At 42.0% G+C, this 20,196-nt stretch overlaps 2 protein-coding genes across 3 annotated transcripts; both read left to right on the top strand.

The window, feature by feature from the left end:
* Nucleotides 1-1,136: 1,136 nt before the first annotated feature.
* Nucleotides 1,137-10,780, top strand: LOC147201461 (transketolase-like). Its single transcript, XM_086118343.1, has 14 exons — nt 1,137-1,480; nt 2,695-2,812; nt 2,971-3,084; nt 4,091-4,188; nt 4,797-4,988; nt 5,707-5,825; nt 5,909-6,105; nt 6,204-6,368; nt 7,478-7,634; nt 8,001-8,131; nt 8,226-8,309; nt 8,392-8,485; nt 8,654-8,776; nt 9,747-10,780. Exons 1-14 carry the CDS (start codon nt 1,374-1,376, stop codon nt 9,932-9,934), a joined length of 1,887 nt encoding a protein of 628 aa, XP_085974469.1. The 5' UTR covers nt 1,137-1,373; the 3' UTR covers nt 9,935-10,780.
* Nucleotides 10,781-11,861: 1,081 nt separating this feature from the next.
* bicd2b (BICD cargo adaptor 2b) lies at nt 11,862-19,711 on the top strand. 2 transcript variants are annotated; one of them, XM_086118462.1, is made up of 9 exons: nt 11,862-11,987; nt 12,071-12,351; nt 13,984-14,196; nt 14,708-14,860; nt 14,984-15,448; nt 15,567-16,565; nt 16,991-17,142; nt 17,455-17,686; nt 18,621-19,711. In XM_086118462.1, the coding sequence occupies exons 2-9, from the start codon at nt 12,118-12,120 to the stop codon at nt 18,621-18,623; spliced, it is 2,451 nt and encodes an 816-aa protein (XP_085974588.1). In that variant the 5' UTR covers nt 11,862-11,987; nt 12,071-12,117; the 3' UTR covers nt 18,624-19,711. The 2 variants fall into 2 exon arrangements, with proteins under 2 accessions (XP_085974588.1, XP_085974587.1); XM_086118461.1 differs by having other exon boundaries at nt 11,862-12,351.
* The last annotated feature ends 485 nt before the right edge of the window (nt 19,712-20,196 follow it).

Raw genomic sequence — 20,196 nt, forward strand, 5'->3', positions numbered from 1 at the left:
ATACTTGTGCGTGTAACGATGAGATTTAAATCACGGGTACACTGTATTCTCTACGCTGTCATCTGCTGGAACAAAGTGGTAGCTTCACTTTTGCTTTTTGAAAATCATGAAAATCGATTCTGAACTTTGACATCAATTTATTGAATCCTGGCAGATAAAATCCCGATAGTTGAGTGAATCGAGTTTTTTTTTGCACACCTCTATCTATTATGTTGTATAAAACCATAGTCATAACAGCATTTCTAAATACTTATCTGTAATTATTTAATCCATATTTCTTCTTGCCTGTATAGCAGATACAAAAGCTGAGGTCGTGTGCACGATCAAGGTTTATCCTCTTGATGGCAGGCCAGCACAGTTAATCTAGTGCAGATGCACGTTACACGCAAAGATTGCATGACAACCATGCATCAGTGCTCATGCACTCATGCCTAGGGATTAGTATTTGGCTTAGGCATTTGTATTCAGCTCTCACGCGACAAAAGACAAAGCTGTTGTAGCTATTGCAAATTATGTTGGCGTGGTTTTTACACTTTCTTGGCTGTGTTTTGCTCAATCAGAAACACATATGTTTCATAATTACTTTTAATAGGTGTCTTCTGATGGTCCTTAAAATGTGTCTCCAAGAAACATCTGAGAAAAGAACACCGTGTTGTCATCACTGCAGCGTGTCGTCAGCATCTATGAGCATCATGATGTTGGGCGGAGGAGAATATAAGGGTGAGAAAGAGATTGGAAATGAGTGATAATGTTCTTCTGAATTTTAAGGCAGTAAGCTTTCCCATTTGAGGAGATAACTTCCTCCTCTCTTGTCAACCGAGTTCACATTTTTGTTGAATGAAATTATTTAAAAATATGTACAGATGAGTATACCGTACAGTAAAATAAAAGCAGCATTTCAATGGGATTAAATAACAAAAGACGATAAGACACCACATTTGAGTTATCCGTTTTGACAGAAACGCCAAAGTGAATTAGGATCGCAATGTTCAGCCCCTCCTCCTCCCCACTTATATGCACATACACACGCACTTGCTGTGACACACCTCTGTCACCCTTTTCCTCCCTACCCAATGAAATTAGTGCAATGCAATTTTAGCAGCGTACGTCACTCCATTGCTCCTCCTCTGCGCCTAATGATGCGTGCGTGTTCGTGTGTGTGATTTTCTTTTTGCTAGTGTGTGTGTGTGTGTGTAGTGTGTTCTTGCACATCTATGCATCTGCATACCTGATAGGATCAATCCAGACTCTACTTCATTGTCTTTCTGTCAATCCCTAACGCCATCTCTTGCACTACTTTTAGGTTCGGTCACCCGCGCCCGCCCTCACACTTTTACGAACGAAGGACTGTTGGAGCTCGACATTTTGCCTTCATGGAGGATTACCACAAACCTGACCAACAGACAGTGCAGGCGTTGAGGAACATCGCCAATCGCCTCAGGATCAACTCCATCAAGGCGACGACCACAGCAGGCACCGGGTGAGTGGACTTGCTGTGCTTCTACACTGTACTAGCACAATTTTTGCAAACTTGTTAGTTCTGCACAGGCAGCTGTCATTCTCATGCACCTGTCTGTACAGCATATGAACGCTGTGCATGCCAAGGCATACTTGAAGTGAAGGGCCTGAAAAAGATCATGTCCTGCCTTTGTTCTGCTCGTCCGACATTTTCCCATCCCAAAGTGTTGTCTTATACTCTAAGATCAGTAAAAACATATATATTGAGAAAAAAAATACACAGCATAGCATTTGCAACAGTCTAATCCTGCTTTCTTGCATCCTTTACACCTTCTTTTGTAGCTTTGCACATGCATGAATACAAAGCATTGCTGCCAAAATGCATTGACAGAATGGTTAGCAGTAAACACGCATAATATTTATTGTATTCTATTTTATGTGTTAGACCTCACTTGTGGGTTTTTTTTTGAAATAGTAATTTTAAATGATGCTCGAAACTATGAAAATACCATATTTCATTTAATGATACACGCCACAAAATGTTTTACATAGCATGAATGAAATTCTCGGGGGGGGGGGAAATGACAACTCCTGACTTTTTATTGCAAAGAATGAAGGGTAATGCCTAACAAAGAAAAGCAACTGAACAAAGCTGCTTTACTTGACCATAAATACCCGCTATCTACAGTTTAGGCCCGTCTTCTATCAAGTTGATATACTAGCAACAGAACACTCAAAAGCAGATTTTTAAAATTATTTTTACTATGAATAGACATATATTATGCATGTCAATAGTATGGCAGACATACGGTGAAGTACACGCCTTAAGACACCATAAGGCTTGACGGTGTTCTTTGTGTTCATGCAGCTGTTGGTCTGTTTAGTGTCTACTCCATAATAGTCTTTGAATTCTAGTTTTATGTGTATTTTTTTCCTTACTCTGCAAATGAGATCACCGAATGAATAATTAATAATGGGTTTTACTGTAAAAATCAAAATTTTGCTTTTTTTAAAAAATCATTCATATTAAATAAATATGAACATACCCTCTTGTTACAGCCCTTACCCGATTGATATGCCGGTTACTGTATAGTACCACTTTTTCCTTGTTTTCATGTGGACCTGATGAATTTCTTGTGTGTGAGCATCGTGGTATGATTTGTGACAAGTCCATCGCGTGCTGCTGCACTCGTGACATCTGGATAAAAGCACTCTCTCCCTTCCTTTCTTCCCCAGACACCCTACATCATGCTGCAGCGTGGCAGAAATCATGTCTGTGCTTTTCTTCCATACCATGAAGCACCGCCCTGAGGATCCACGGAACTTCCACAGCGATCGCTTCCTTATGTCCAAGGTGTGAGCCTTTCTGTCCTACGGAAGAAATGTGTATTTCCAATTAAAATTAAACTCATTCAGTACCAGCCAATTCTAGACCAAGTCTGAAAAGACGTTTATAAACGTCTTTGGGAGTGAATGAGTTAAATACGGATTTCCTAATTTTCTCTATGCTAGGCTCAATCTGCACCAGCCTTGTACTCCATGTGGGTTGAGACAGGCTTCCTGAAGGAGAGTGAGTTGCTCAACATGTGCCAGGTTGACTCTTCACTGGAGGGCCACCTCATCCCTGTAAGGAGACATCAGATGCTGTGGAAATCAGCCAACCAGCTGATTATATAGTTGACATACAGTCTGATATAGAAATTGCATTTTTTTGTGATATAAAAAAAATGTGACCAAGAAAAATATTTAAAACAAAATTTTCCTAATGTGAATGCTACTAGAACTTGTACAACTCAATTGAATTACAAAAAAAAAAGAAAAAAAATTACAACGGGAAGTTAAAATAAACTTCAAATAAACTCAATGTGGGCGGCCCGGTAGTCCAGTGGTTTGCACGTCGGCTTCACAGTGCAGAGGTACCGGGTTCAATTCCAGCTCCGGCCTCCCTGTGTGGAGTTTGCATGTTCTCCCCGGGCCTGCGTGGGTTTTCTCCGGGTGTTCCGGTTTCCTCCCACATTCCAAAAACATGCATGGCAGGCTGATTGGACGCTCTAAATTGTCCCAAGGTGTGAGTGTGGGCGTGAATGGTTGTTCGTCTCTGTGTGCCCTGCGATTGGCTGGCAACTGATTCAGGGTGTCCCCGCCTACTGCCCGAAGACGGCTGGGATAGGCTCCAGCACCCCCCGCGACCCTAGTGAGGATCAAGCGGTTCGGAAAATGGATGGATGGATGAACTCAATGTGGTTGCACAAGCGTGCACACTATCTCATAACTGGCATCTGGCTGTGTTCAGAATTGACTAATCACATTCAAATTTATGTTAAATTAGAGTCAGCAAACACCTACGACCATTAAAGTGCCTCTGACTAAACCCAAATAATGTTCAGATGTTCCAGTTGGCTTTTCCTGACATTTAGTTTGCTTTCCAGCAGAATTCTGTAGGAAATTTTACATATATACAACCACATTATTTCAGTTTAGTTTTAAATCTTTGAAAAGATGACCAAAAATCTTTTAAATGAATTGAGTTTTTATTTTGATCAAATTTTTTTTCGATCACAAAAACTTGGCATTTGAGCATGCGTGTGTAGACTTTTTATATCCACCATATCTATGTGATGTTGCATTTCAGAGACAGCAATTTGTGGACGTAACCACTGGCTATTTGGGACAGGGGCTCGGGGTGGCCTGTGGAATAGCGTACACCGGGAAATACTTTGACAAAGCCAGGTAATCCCTCACAAGCATGAACTAATATTTTCACAAATGGTCCAAATCTACAGATTTTTATACATATCGTAGTTGTAGATAGCTAAATGCTTTCACGAGGTTTATTTCATAGCTTCATAGGAGAAATTTTAGGATTGTCCACAAAGTGGATGTGCGCTGCGGCTCCATGCTCTGCTCTCCTGATTTTTCTGCTCTAATAATCACAGGCCCAGCAGTCGTATCTCTCGTTTTTCCCGAGCAGATTTCCTCTTTGAAAAAAATCCAGAACTTGTGCTTTCAACCGTGGATTTATACCGAGTTGATTATTGTAATTTCTTGTTGCAAACCAAAGTCATTACTCGTTTTTCTTTTGTAGCTGCATGCAACTATAGCTGTCCAAATTATGTAGCCGTTAATATTTGAGAAAAACAGAAGGCAAGTTGGAGGTACAGGTGTGAAATTCAACAGCCACACCTTCAGAAGCCCCGGGAAACTTCTTTCATGCCATGCTTAGCAAGTGAGCTGTCAAACCAGGAATCAATCTAACCGGAGAAGTGTCAGATAGCATTTTCATGCTGTGTGCACTCAAGCGCAGGCGCACTAATGGCATAACCCTTCTCCACTTGCAGCTACCGTGTTTACTGCTTGTTGGGGGATGGTGAAATGTCAGAGGGCTCCGTATGGGAAGCCATGTCGTTTGCTTCTTACTACCAGCTTGACAACCTGGTGGCGATCATGGACATCAATCGCCTGAGCCAAAGTGACTCTGCGCCTCTGCAGCATCATGCAGAGAAATACCAGAGACGCTGCGAAGCTTTCGGGTAATACAGTACGGGCCTGACCAACTTTGCGTGCGATGAACTGTCAAGTATATGTAAATGTCGTTTGAGTGTCAATAGATGCCAGTAGGGATTAAAAAAAGGCTACTCTATCGAATGTATGCAAAATGCTAATTTTATTAGCATAAACCAGTTTTACATGAGGAACCGTCATCGATCAATCAAGTCTCACACCTCATTATATGGCAGTTAAGCTGCACTGTGTGGTTACCCCAAGACAATAATCTTTGACAAAACAAAGTATACTATACTGGAAAATCATTATTTTAATTCAATATAAAGAACCTATTTGAAACCTGCTCATATGAGAGGCAAAACATCTTCAGAACAGAACAGTCCATTTGCGATCCATTTTTGCTTATTAGTTAGCAGCATTATGCAAAAAACGATGGAACCATTGTACAGAAATGATTGTTATGGGATGATGCGTGATCCAGGGATGACCTCTTTATATTTCGGTTAAATGTAAAGCTATGCAAAAAAAATGTTTTGTTAACATTGTATGATACAGCATTTTCCTTCGGTTTTCAGAAAAGTTTTTTTGCGGCAGATCAAAATGATGATTATTTGGCTTTGACGAACGTTTGTGTTATACCAAGTCACTGTCTGTAGTTTTTGCATACATACGTGTGTGCCTTGGTGTTTTGGATACCCACGTTCTTTTTTTGAAGTGTTGTTTGTGTGTGCAACGTGTATGCAGCTGGCATGCCATCATTGTGGATGGACACAGTGTGGAAGAGCTGTGCAAGGCTCTGAGCCAGCCACGCCATCAACCCACCGCTATCCTTGCCAAAACCGTCAAGGGCAAAGGCATTCCAGGTAATTACCTGTCACGGAAAATATAAAATAATCCTTCGTCTGGAACGTCAAATGCAGTTATGTGTGTTTGGTTGTGTTTTAAGCTGCAGAGGATAAGATGGGCTGGCACTCCAAAAGCCTTTCTAAAGACATGGCCGAGATGGTCATGAAGGATCTCCAGAGTCGGATTATGAGCACCAGCAAGCACCTGTACCCCCCCAGTCCCGTCGAAGACGCTCCTCCGGTGAGCCTGAGGAACATCCGTATGGCCAGCGCACCCGCTTACAAGCCTGGAGAAAAGGTTGTGCGCCCGTGCACAGCATTTCACACAATCTTCGGTGACCTCAGAGGCAATGGCAGATACCTGTAATACCGGCATGTACTGAATTTTTGTCACAGATTTCCACACGTAAGGCCTATGGGATGGCGATTACCAAGTTAGGCCGCTACAACGAGCGTGTCGTGGCTCTCGATGGAGACACAAACAACCTCACCTACTCAGAGATCTTCAAGAATGAGCATCCCAATCGCTTTGTGGAGTGCTATGTTGCCCAGCAGAATATGGTAGGATGTCGCAGGAACCTCCGGTGTTAAGATTGATTCGGTCCGCAGAAAACAGTGTATGTTAAGACACAGATTCTTGTTTTTAATTAATTTTAGTTGTCACTGAAATATTTGGACCCACTCATTGTATTTTGTTGTGCATATTTCATTTTTGGTATTTATTGTGTACTGTGGAGTGACTTGGAGAAAGCGTGCTGTTCTACTACAACGTGCTGTTCTGTTTTTTATTCCTCTTTTGTGAATGACTGGCATTGTGTGAATAATCTCTGATTACATATTTGACAGCTGGTCATATGTGGTCATAAATTATATATGAGTTGCCAGCCTATTTTGTAAGGATGGGTAAAGACATGACCCATTTGCTTTATTATGGTCACTGTTTGTAACACCGGTGATCATATTCTTCCTCAGCATGTGTCATTATGAGCTTATTAATATTACTGTGCGATTGATCACATGAGAGGAACAGCTCTTTAAATGGCGGTGCTGTGGTATCTCCGACTGCAGACGACTCCAATCTAGGTCAGGCATTTTGTGATGACTGTAAGCAGTCACGGCAAGTGAAATATTAATTAGTGAAGAGGGTGGAGCCTTATGCCCGATGGAAAGTCGAGGGGCAGATCCAATAAGACAGTTGTAAAGAGTGGTACTAAGCATTAAATTGTCACCAATAAAAATTGTATCTGATTAATTCTGTCGGTAAAAACTCACAATTACATCAGCTGATAGTATTGTATAATTGTGTAACGTAAGTATATATTTTTAACACTTGTCCCCAAATGTATACGTTAATACATATTAGACACTGCCTGGGTAGCTTAAAAGCTAATCAAATGATATATTTTAAATATTAATATGTAAAAGCTCCTCATAACGGGTTGACTAATACACATTTTTATAGATTTGCCATAACATTTGTACACTTGGAAATATAATGAATAGTTATATGTTAAGTGTAAATGTTTCGATTGAAACGAAATATTGAGTGAATACAGTATGTCAATTCAAAGAACTGATCACCAAGTGTAACCATATGACAAATATCATTCCATATCCATATCACTATCAATTGTTGGTATGGTGCTAAGAAACGTCATTTCCTTTTCCAGGTCAGTGTTGCTATGGGATGTGCCGCCCGTGAGAGAAACGTAGTGTTTGCCAGCACCCTGGCGTCCTTTTTCACACGTGCCTACGACCAGCTCCGCATGGCAGCCGTATTAGATAGCAGCATCAATCTTTGTGGCTCCCACTGCGGCCTGTCCACCGGTTAGTAAGAACTACCATCCTCCCAAAGAAATTAAACCTCATGAGCCTTTATTTCCCTCACATTGGGCACCCGACCCCTGTTGTTGATTTTTTTTTTTTGCGTGTGTGAGTACAGTTCTTGTACTTTTCTCCTTTGTCCTCTAATCTTTTCCTCACCAACACTCCACTAGTCCTCACTCCTCCCCTCTTCCTTCCGTCCTGTCTGCCCTGGAAGCCGTCTGTGAGGAACCATGTGTTCCTCTCTTTGCGCAGGTACATTTCATGCATGTCCCCTGCATGCATCTTCTCACCTGCCCAGATTATGGCTCGTGAACATCGCCTGCCAAATTTAAACAATTACCGTAGAGTTAAATGTATATATTCCAGGAGAGGAGGGGCCCTCCTTGATGGGATTGGAGGACATGGCCATGTTCAGGTCACTTCCTAGGACAACCATCTTTTATCCGAGTGATGGAGTGTCAACAGAGAAGGCTGTGGAACTGGCTGCATCCACAAGGGTAAAATGAGTGTGCTCCATATGAAAATTGGCTGGGTCTTTTTCAAGGGGAAACATACATTTATTGGGCTGTCCTGCTGTGTTGCTTCCTGCAGGGTGTTTGCTATATTCGAACCAGCCGCCAGGACAGTGCCGTCATCTACAACAGCAATGAAGATTTCCATGTTGGACAGGCTAAGGTAGGAATTTCTCTACTGACACTGATGTGCTTGCTTTGTGGGTTTACTGCAAAATCATTCGTGCACGCTCCCTTTTTGCCAGGTGGTGTACCAGAACAAAGAGGATCAGGTGACTGTGGTGGCTGCTGGAGTGACTCTGCATGAGGCTTTAGCAGCAGCTGAACACCTAAAGAAAGGTACTTCTGACGTACTCAAGCAGAACTGAGCATTACTATTCAGATATTTGTTCCTATTCAAATGTAACTAACATTGTGTGGGCTAGATTTACATCTGACATCTGTGAGTCTAAAAACCGGCAACATAACACCCCAAAAAATCTTTCATCTCCATCCTTGATGTTGCAGAGAGGATACATGTGCGGGTTATTGACCCGTTCACAATCAAACCTCTTGACGTCAAGACCATCATGGACCACACGCGTGCCACCAGGGGACGAATCCTTACCGTGGAGGACCATTACTATGAAGGTAGGTAATGTTTCTTAGCTTCTGCATATTGCATGACAGCGACTAGGCTTTCAGCAAAAAGCATGGCGGCCGAGTTGCATCTGTGCAGCTGGGGCGCCTTCGCGTTGCACCGCATCGTGTGTGTTGCGGTGGCACGTTTCCATTGGCTTGGAGGAAAAAGGACACAGTGCGGTGGAATTTGCTTATTGGCTGGCACGCCCTCATTGCAGATAAGGTATAATGGAGCGTTTGCAAAATGTGGAAGTCAACGAGGCAGTGCGCTGTCACATTGCCTTAGCTGAGCATGTGCCCGTGGGGTACTTTGTGACCTAGATAACACAGGCAGCCATGCCCTCTGTCCGCCAAGGCAGCGGGGATGGGTGATGGTGCACACTTGACTGGACAATACATACCAGCTCTTCTTTTCATTTCCCATGCAAGCCAACTCGACCACACTTACATTTTGGAAGTATTGTTGGTCGATGGCCAATGAAAAGCATACATTCTAAATGTTTTTGCCATGTATTTATAAAAAAATAGGTTATTTATTATTTTTTAAATGTTGTATTTATAATAAATAAGTACATTATTGAATGACAGGGAAAAAAAGATAAAAATGTATTTAACAAAAGGTAAATTAACCAGTGTTGGGGAAGAAAATCCCAAATTACCGCAACAAAATATTTAATTAATAATAAAATAAATCTGTCAATTTTATGACTAATAAACCAAATGTTTTGTGAAATAAAATAACTATTATATCAATATGTAAATGTATTTTTTACAGTAACACAATTAGCCATTTTTTAATTGGATGCATCCATGTAAAATTAATTTAAATGAATACATTCATCAAACAGCAAAATGAATGACATCTTTTTTAACAGGACTCTTAATAACACGAATGTTCCCTGTTGGCTATACTTTGACAACATTACCCAACCTTACATTTCTTTTTTTTTCTTTTAAATGATATCTTTTTGTCTCACAGGTGGCCTGGGCGAAGCCGTGTGCTCGGCAGTTGTAAACGAGACTGGCTTCAATCTGCATCGTCTGGCCGTGTCCCACGTACCTCATAGCGGCAAACCGCAAGAGCTCCTGAAGATCTACGGCATCGACCGTGACGCCATTGCCCAAGCTGTACGCAAAATGCTCAGCACCTCCACCAATGCCAAGTAAATCTACACCCCTGCCCAACCTTTTTTCTCACCCAATTTATCAACAGTCGAGTGAGTCACATGACACCCAGCTCTCTCCTTTTATTCACTGTGAATCCCCGTAAGTGTTTAAATAATTGTGATTTTGTGATTTTTCAAGGTAGAATTACACTTTTGCTCATCTTTAATGCACCCATCAAGCCACATACACGCACACACACACACACGAACCCGCACACAAACACTACATATCCCATCTTTTCCAATTGTGGCCATCAACATCACACACTTTTTACATGTTCAACGAGAGTACGTTGTGATGGTCCCGTGTGTTTTTGCAATACTTTTTCGGTCACGTCATTAAGGTGGCAGTGTTTTTATATACCGGTACTTTGTATTATTCCAAATGTAGCTCTTTGAAATCGGGTGGGTGGTTAGTATCGAAGTAGATGTCATGATGATGGTGTCAGAAAGAAACCAGGTGAGTTGTTGTGTGTAGAATTTAGTGGAAAACAAAACAAAAAACAAATGTAGATTGGTTAAAAGTTTCACTAAAAACACAGGTCACATCCTTAGACGATTCAAATGTTCAATTGCGTCTCCTCAGCATTGTTGTTGTTGTCACTTAGCATTCACACGACACATCAGCCATATACACTTGGAGCACACCGCCACACCAGCAGTATACATCAAGACGTGGCCATTGACATGTTTTTTATTAGGTGGGGGGAAGGGCGCCTCTCGTGCTGATGCGGAAGTTTGATTGTGACCGTGTAGTTAGAATTAAGTCTGACTTGTGAACCTAAGAACTGTTACTTGAAGTTTTGTACGTACCATTCTTTCATGTAATAAAGCCCTCTACATTTGAGTCCTGCAGTTTGTATGTGTTTGATTTACTTTTTGTTTTGTCTGCCAAGGAGGCTATGGATTTTACAGGCATTTCCTGGTATGTGAACAGTAAACATCAGAACGGATGGAATGGATTGTCAAGTACATGGAAGTGAACTGAATTATTTTAATAAAACTGCAGATTACAATAAGAAAGTGAAACAGACTTAGGTTACGAGAATTTAAAATAAACAATTTTATTCTAAAGTAAAACCCGCAAAAGTTTAATTGACACAAATTGACTTTTTTTTTGGTTGTTTCACCTTTGATCCAAAGGCTTCTCTAACTGAAAATTTTAGGTGTGTAGTTCTCCTATCTATGCCTCTTCTGTGAACATTTGTGGCTAACCATGATCTAGGTGATGGAGAACCTACACAGACTTACAGAATCAAGTCAAACAAATGTTTACCTTATTAAGGAAGAACTTGGGTGATAGTTTCAGTCCATAAAGAGTGAGGCTACAATTTGGATTGCTTGACAATTAAAAGATTTCTCCTAAAATATTTATCATATAGACAAATATTTTTTTGTCATTTTTAACTTTCTTTTGATGGCGGCGCGGACACTTGCAGCGGCTCCTCTTGTTTTATGTTGTCTTGAGAGGGAAGAAAATTCATCTGTGCTGTATGTGTAACATACAGCACATTTGACAATAAAGTTGTATCCAATCCAATATCACAGATTTCATAGAGTCTATTACAATTCTTATTAATGGAATGGAACACATCTAAATATCTGAGAGGGTCAATAAAACCATCTTTTGTGAAAGAGTGCGACAATGACATCCTGAAATTTGATTGTATTCGGTATGAGTTATTTCAAGACGGTTTTAAATGCAAAATGCAGTTGTAGTTTATGTTTTGAGCCCGTAGATGGCAGTGCCGGATTTAATTCAACGCATGAGTCGGTTTGTATTCGTCAAAGCCGCGCAATGCATTTCGGTACTTGAAGTTAATTTGCACATTGAAGCGTACAAACGAATGAGAAACAAACTACATTTCCCTCTCCCCTAAATTGAATGTCGCGCAGGGGCATTTTTTCCTCCACTCGATTATCTTCAATTTAAGTTTCGTCTGTCAGCTGCAAGAATAGAGCCACCCAAAAAAAGTCACCGAGAATGGAGCTAGTGTCGAGTCGCTTGAGCCTTCGGCATATGTAACGAGACGAATAAAAAACACGCAAGCTATGTGAGTTCCAACAATGCGATTTGAGGGGAAAGGGCAGTGATTTGAAGTCCTGCTCGCTTTTCTTCACTGCTCCGGCTAACCAGGGCTGGGTCCCGTTCCATTTGGGAGGTTGCGGTTCGCCAACATTTCCATGGCCGACCAAGAATATCCCGAAGCGGTACTGGTGACCGAGGCCGGGTCGCAGTGGCTCCGAGTTGAGGTGGAACGACTCTCCCGGGAGCTGCGAGAAACAACGCAGGAAAAGATCCAGGCAGCGGAATACGGACTGGCGGTCCTGGAGGAGAAACAACAGCTCAAGCAGCGATTTGATGAGTTGGACACCGAATATGAGGCGGTCCGACTCGAGCTGGATCAGCTCAGAGAGGTAGTATACGGTCACCCATTAAACATTTTAGAATGACACTTGAAACATTTTTTTGGTCAGTCAGAATGATACGTCAAAGCGAGCTATGAAAAGCCAGGCTTTGACTTGAATTATTGAGGTTTTACCTCTATTATTAAATTCACACATGGCTACACCAGCACAGGCTCATGAGATGAAATTACAAGTGCTCGGCTATATAAAAACCACTCATGAAAATGCATGCAATTCGTTTATGACACAAAATTGAACAATGTTTATGATTGTGGTCGTGTATGTTTAAAATACAGTGGTGCAACAACAGTGCATCCCACTGATGAAAATGCATACAATTCGTTTATGACACAAAATTGAACAATGTTTATGATCGTGGTCGTGTATGTTTAAAATACAGTGGTGCAACAACAGTGCATCCCACTGAGAGCTGTTAGGAATATTTTGCCAGTAATGGAATTGAGAAGCAGCTAAACAACAGGAAATATCTACACACAGGTCTAGATGCCATCTACGGATGCACTGATACCACTATTTTCAATACTAGTGTGTGTACAAGTATTTATATTTGAGTCCTCGCCAATGCCAATTAAAGTGCGTGTATTGACAATGTAATTACGTCCTGCAATTGTTATGAATAAAACTCTACACAGATAGTCCAGAGCTTATATTCAAACTCCAAACCTCAGAATTGTCAAGCAAACATCCTAACCACGAACCACCATGCTGCCCATTTCATTTCATTGATCATTATTTTTAACGTCAGTACATAGCTCATATTGAATCTCATTAGAATGTGCGGGTGTATAAAATATCCAGTGATTTGGAAATGGTTTTGATAAATAATCCTATCTGAAAGCAGCATGTTGACGTGTGATGGAATAATTTCTTCACGCTAAAATAGAAACACGTGTCTTGTCACGTCTGGACTTGTGCTTCTCGGTATGCAATGCTGTGTTCTATTCACAACTGCCTATGTGGCAAACTTGAAATACAGAGAATATCACACCAAGATGAAAGACAGCAGTCCAAATTGAATACCGACCCTGCGAAAATTCCTCCAATGCATTTGTGTAACTCCCACATCCTGCATAAGCACAGATACGTCCCCACGCCCAGCCACTTCCCTTTGCAGGGGATGTAGTAGTTTCTGTTTTGTATTGTCGCCCAGTGTTTTGATCAACCACAAAAAAATACATATATTGAATGTGAGACACAAAGGATGACCTATTCTCAATAATACGTCAATGGTAGGTAACGGTCATCATCTGTAGGATATCGTTTTGTGGCGTAAATCACAGTCACTTGACTCAGCCTGAGCTCATTCTTGAGAAGGTCTCATGATGATGACCCACTTCCTTTTTGAGTGATAATGCCGTCAGAGCTGGAGCCATGACTGACCACAGCCTGTTGCACAAATGAGTGGTTCGATTTTGATCTTTGAGAAAAAAAAGAGCAGTTTCATTGTGTTGTCTTAATAGTAGGCCATTCATATTAAGCCTCAGTGTATTTGCAGTTCTGGTGTGTTGCACTTTAACGGCTAATTCTGCTTCGTGAGCATGAGTGACTAAAAATACTGTCTGCTTGTATGTTATTCTGTCCGCGTTTGTCGCTATGCTTATCTGTCCTTTCTGTTTTCAGGCCTTCGGGCAAGTGCACTCAGCCCACAGGAAGGTGGCAGCAGACGGAGAGAGCAGGGAGGAATCGTTGATCTTGGAGTCGGCCAGTAAGGAGGCACAGTACCAGCAGAAAGTCCTGGAGCTGCAGAATGACCTTCGTCAGGCCAAAGCGTCGATTGCAAGTGTGCAAGCTGAAAATGAACGCCTGTCACACATCACTTTGGAAATGAGAGAGGTGAATGAGATGAAAGTGATTTGAATTTAGTGGGAAAATAAAATCTCCTAAGACTGAAATCAATTTGTCCTAGGGTCAAACTGTCATTTGAACTATACAGGCAATATTTTAAGATGCGTTTAAGGCTAAAGAAAGAGTCTGTGAAAGACAGAATATTTGAAGCTTGGGATCATTTCAAATTTAACATTGAAGATAAAGTGCAATTATGTGTACACTCATTCGCTGACACCCATGTCACTCATGGAGGCCAAGGCCCCACTTTGAAAGTCTTACACACAATGGCACCGATGCTACAGAAGAATGTGAGGATGGCAACCTCGATGTTTTGAAGGAATCATCGGTAGAGTGCTGAATTTAAAAAATATTAAAAGGCCAACATTCCAAAGTGTGTTTTGTGTGAGACACATTTTTTAAACGGGAATTTTAGCCACATGACTGTTTGTTTGTTTGAAACTGCAATTTAAAAAAAACAAACATCCCTACTTATTCTTACGCTTTTCCTATCGAGTAGACTTCTGACCAGGTGGAGTTGCAGCGCAGTCAGCTGCGGGATGACATTCGAGAGTATAAGGTGCGGGAGGCCCGCCTACTGCAGGACTACAGTGAACTGGAAGAGGAGAACATCTCCCTGCAGAAACAAGTGTCTGGGCTGAGACAGAACCAGGTGCGTCAGAGTGGTTGCGAATGCGGTGAAAAAAAAAAAACACACACACACACACACTAATGCTTAATTCGCTGGCCACCCAATACTTTACAGCGTTATGTGCACGTCTTAATCACCATTTAGGTGGAATTTGAAGGCCTCAAGTATGAGATCCGCCGTCTGGAAGAGGACTCCCAGTGCCTAAACGGCCAGCTGGAGGATGCCATGCGGCTGAGGGAGATTGCAGAGCGCCAGCTAACCGAGGCCTTAGAGACGATTAAAACTGAACGTGAGCAGAAGGCCACCTTACGCAAGGAGCTCTCGCACTACGTGACCATTGGCGGCTCCGTGTACAACGGCTCGTTCAATATCTCCTTCGACAACCTTAAACTCCACGACGAACCCTCCGCCATCTCTGATCTGGACAACGACGACTTAATCCGAGGCTTTGAGAATGGCTTGATTAAGGCAGGCGAAGGTGACAAAAATAACGAGACTGCGGCAGGCCACAGAGGAGACTCCTTCAAGCCTGCGCCGAGCCTGGTGGACGACCTACTGAGCGAGCTCAACATTTCTGAGATTCAGAAACTGAAGCAACAGCTTGGACAGGTAAGAGATCCATAAACTACCGTGCTTTAACAAAGGTCGAGTTAGGGGTTGCCCGATTCTAACTTTATTTCCTAGGAAATATGTTACACTGCTGAAACAGCACTTTTTTGTGTCTCAGGTGGAGAGGGAGAAAATGGCCCTCATCAACACGCTGCAGGAGAACCAGAAGCAGCTTGAACAGGCCTACGGGACCGTGTCCGAGCAAAAAGAAACCGTCAACAGGCTCACTGAGAACCTGAGCGCCATGAGGAAGCTTCAGGCCAGCAAGGAGCGTCAGTCGGCCCTTGACGGTGAAAAAGATCGTGACAGCCACGAAGACGGAGACTACTATGAGCTGGACATCAACGGGCCGGAGATCCTGAAGTGTAAATACACGGTGGCTGTTTCTGAAGCGGGCGAGTTGAGGCAGGAACTAAAGACGCTCAGGGCACAGTATGAGAATTGTCGAACCCAGTACCAAGATGAACGAGCACGGCTGGAGAGTGACCTCCATGAGCTCAGATCAAGGTTGGCTTCCCTGGAGAAGATTAGCCAAACAGATAAAACGGAGATGGCTCGTCTGGAGAAAGAGCTCCGTCTGGTTAGCGAGACTGCCGGAGAATCACTCGGCAGCCTCAACGTGGCCCAAGATGAGCTCATAGCATTCAGCGAGGAGCTGGCTAATCTCTACCATCACGTCTGCATGTGCAATAATGAGACCCCCAACCGTGTCATGTTGGACTACTACAAGGAGGGCAAAGCATTGGTGAGGCGAGGACAAGAAGCGAAGGCACGCCCCTCTTCTGTACTTCTCACCAACGGAGTGGTTCCTGAGGGTGACCCTCAAAAAGCGGACTCCGTCGACATCGCCGTCGTCTCAGGCCCGGAGCCCCGCCCGGAGCCCATGAACGTCTACAACCTGGTCGCCATCATCAGAGACCAGATCCGCCACCTGCAGCAAGCGGTGGACCGCACCACTGAGCTCTCCCGCCAGAGGCTGGCCAACCTGGAACTGAGCACCGTGGCCGATAAGGACAAAGAAGCTTGCATGGAGGAGATCCTCAAATTGAAGTCTCTGCTCAGCACCAAGAGAGAACAGATCGCCACGCTCAGAGCGGTGCTCAAAGCCAACAAACAGGTCAGAGGACCACACGGACTCTCTTTTAGATGCATTATTTGGTACACTGTTTCATGACGTCCACTGTCAGAGAAGCCTAAGTTTCATATTATTTAGTATTGTGGTTGTAATTTGCAGTTATAAAGTACTGCACTATACACTGTAAAATTTCAAGAATAATACTAATTTTTTTTTTGCACAAAAAAAAATCATGATATCTTACACAATTTAAACATGAACACCAATGTAGGAAAACATCCATCCATCCATCCATCCATTTTCCGAACCGCTTGATCCTCACCAGGGTTTCTTTTTTGTTCTTTGCTAGCGGAGGGTGCCTGTACCACACTTTGAGGATTGCTCTATTGGATTGTTAGATTGTGGCTGGCTGTACACCATTCTGACTTGATTAATAGTGATCCGTATGAAACACATTTATTCCTCAGACAGCGGAGGTCGCACTGGCCAACCTGAAGAGCAAATACGACAGTGAGAAGGCCATGGTGACCGAAACCATGATGAAGCTTCGCAATGAACTCAAGACTTTAAAAGAAGATGCAGCCACATTCTCCTCTCTCAGAGCAATGTTTGCTTCAAGGTACAATGACTTTGTTTTTTAAAATTTTTATTGATATATTCGTTCTTGGGAATATAATTGCACCTATGGCATACATTTTTAGCAACACAAGAGTCTATTTTTGCATGATGGTGGATGTGGCACCAAGCACTTTGGGAACTGTCTGATGTAATAGTTCCATCTGGAAAGACATTTATTTGGTTTATCGCGAGAGCATGTGGGAGTGCTGCAAATGAGTAAAACGGGCAAATTGCACCCCCTTCTGTCGACGGGATTTATTTGTTCATTTCTTGCTTGGACTCATTTTTTGTTCTCCACGCTTGGTCCTGTCAGGTGCGACGAGTACGTGACCCAGCTAGACGACATGCAGAGGCAACTGGCGGCGGCCGAGGATGAAAAGAAGACGTTGAACTCTCTGTTGCGAATGGCCATCCAGCAGAAACTGGCCCTCACCCAGCGTCTGGAGGACCTGGAGTTTGACCACGAGCAGGCGCGCCGCAACACTGCTACTTCGGTGGCGGGAAAGGGCAAGGCTAAGGGCAAGGGAGCCCCGTCCAGTCATCATGTAAGTCTTGGTAACACCACAGGGCTGCCGCTCAGGCTGGCCCCTAACAAACCTTTTTTGTACGCTTAGCTTTATTTAAAGAACAACGGTTCTTATACTAGATGTAGTTTCCACAGTTCTTAACAGACTGAATCTATTTTGCTGGTGTGTTTCATTTTTTATTTTATAAGAAATAGACCATGAACGCAGGCACTCATGTTAGTGTTTGCTGGTTATTACGATACTCGTAGTACTTTCTTTTTAGTAAAATTTGACATTTTTTTGTATTTGATCTTTTTTAACAGTTAAAATTGATTTATATATTTTTTATTAATATTTATGGAGATGATGCAGAACTGATTGTAATGATTTTATTTTTGAACTACAATATTTAAAAATATCAAAAGGCTGGAAGCATTGACACTCATTTAATTCCACACCAAAGTCGTCGTCTTCTTCTTCTTCTTATTATTATTGTGCCTTTTTTTTAAAGCTGTCCAACTCCTCACAGACTTTTCCATTGATCTTTCCAACTTCAACATATTCACAAAATTCAGGACATTACACGTCGCAGTTTTCCAAATTCCTAAAACTCCCAATTTCTCACAGGATTCCTCTCCCCAAAATAAATGCACACATACCTACATACATGCGTGCATACAAATTGGAGTGATTATAGACGTTCAACAAAACACTGATTCAAACCACTCCAACTTTACAATATTTAAATTACATTTTTCCTTTTTCTCTCCTACCTCTTGGTGACATTTTTTATTAAATTGTGAACATTTGGGGGTCCTCTGCTTGCACTGAATTGTCATCAAATCTTATCAAAGCCTGCATGAAAACCTCATTGCACGCTAACTTTTCCTACTGCCAATTTTGTGTCACTAACTACCAATCAGCAATTAATTTAATATATTTATTTCTCTTTTTCTTATCTTTTCCTCCACAGTAAACCTCTCATAACAAGTGTCCTTGAGGAGTCTGATCAGTGTGCAGTTTCCAGACACCCGTGCTCCTGGTGTCTTCACTCGAATTGCGTTCCGAGTCGCGCATACACCAGATCATACACAACAATGGCCTTGTTTTGAAGTGCCAAAACTGTTTTGTAAACTGTTCCACGTCACATCAGCAGTCTCTGTAATCCTTCAGTTTTCCAAGAATGCACGACACCTTGATAAATCAATGGATGAGCGCCATTATTAATTATCAAATTATTTGCTGCCTGCGTGTGCGTGTGTGTGTAACGTGTTTCCCCGACTGAGCACTTTGAATTTTGTATGTTGCCGCTCCCTTTTCCCCACTTTTCTAATATTATGAAATATTTTTACAGAAAATGCATTTTTATCTGCCAGGCTAGTCATTCTATGCTACTCACTGGCTTTTGTTGTTTATTTGTATTTATTTTATAACAAGAAGTCACCTCATGGAACACCTACGTTTTCAACCCATTGCTTGAAATAGTGAAACAAGAAACAAATGACAAATTTCTGTTGGATACAAAAATAATATTTTCTAGTGTAATAATGACCTGCATAATGTTCTCTGCAACTACGGCACAGCAAATTATGCTCATCATCAGTAAGGAAGAGTATTAAATGCAAACTTTTATTTCAAGCTGTCTTAAGTTATGGTCAGATGTGAATACTGTAGTCCATATCCATGAATTATTCACAAAAGAGAGTATGTCATGCATTTGTGTTGTACTGTATAGGACTTTAAAAAAGCTTTTTAAAAAACAAACAAACAAACAAAAAAGACGTTTGCCTCGAGTGCCATTTTTTGTGAGTGTAAGTGCAATTTCTAAGATTGGATAACTCCTAACCCTTGGTCATACCAGGTGAAAATGTTACATTGTGTTTGTCACTTTTTCCTACTTAGGTCACATTTCATTCTAACTACAATTACTGTTCAGTTGTGTTGAACAGAAGGTCAAACCAATTTCAGAAAGACTTGGGGTAAAACACTAGCAAAAATCATCATGACTGCAGAACCGTTAGTCCTAACGGTTTTTTGACTGATAAATAAAATGATCTAACTCCCGCGGTTCTGAAGAGTCATCTTTTTATATCTATCTCTGTTTCTATCTATCTATATCTGTTAGATTATGTTCACTCATGTCTGTATAATACACACACACACACGTTGTTACAGTATTAAGTTTATGACTGTCTCTCGAAGCTGAGCATGATTGTTTTAGGAAATATCGGATTTTTTACTCTGCGCTATTCAAATGGATCGTAGGGGCCTAATGGCGTACGTAGAGTGCATTTAACTTGCATCATACTTCGGCGGGTCTTGCAGGTCCTCGATTTACGACGACACTTTACGAGGTTAGGGTAAGAATATGTCGTTCAATCGGAGAACTGACACCCTCTTACTGGCTGTTTTCCATATTGTGTTTTTCAAACAAATATCTATTTCAATGATCATGACGGCGGCCCGGTCGTCCAGTGGTTAGCACGTCGGCTTCACAGTGCAGAGGTACCGGGTTCAATTCCAGCTGCGGCCTCCCTGTGTGGAGTTTG

This window comes from Hippocampus guttulatus, chromosome 8, assembly GCF_054856545.1.
Source record: "Hippocampus guttulatus isolate MCC_2025c chromosome 8, RoL_Hgut_1.0, whole genome shotgun sequence".
In the NCBI taxonomy this organism is placed as follows: Eukaryota; Metazoa; Chordata; class Actinopteri; order Syngnathiformes; family Syngnathidae; genus Hippocampus; species Hippocampus guttulatus.

Coding starts and splice junctions, on each gene's coding strand:
- LOC147201461 (XM_086118343.1), top strand. CDS start 1,374: ATGGAGGATTACCACAAACCTGACCAACAGACAGTGCAGGCGTTGAGG. Junction 6,369..7,477: donor ATGTTGCCCAGCAGAATATG/GTAGGATGTCGC, acceptor TTCCTTTTCCAG/GTCAGTGTTGCTATGGGATG. Junction 8,310..8,391: donor TCCATGTTGGACAGGCTAAG/GTAGGAATTTCT, acceptor CCTTTTTGCCAG/GTGGTGTACCAGAACAAAGA.
- bicd2b (XM_086118461.1), top strand. CDS start 12,118: ATGGCCGACCAAGAATATCCCGAAGCGGTACTGGTGACCGAGGCCGGG. Junction 12,352..13,983: donor AGCTGGATCAGCTCAGAGAG/GTAGTATACGGT, acceptor TTCTGTTTTCAG/GCCTTCGGGCAAGTGCACTC. Junction 17,143..17,454: donor AGAGCAATGTTTGCTTCAAG/GTACAATGACTT, acceptor TGGTCCTGTCAG/GTGCGACGAGTACGTGACCC.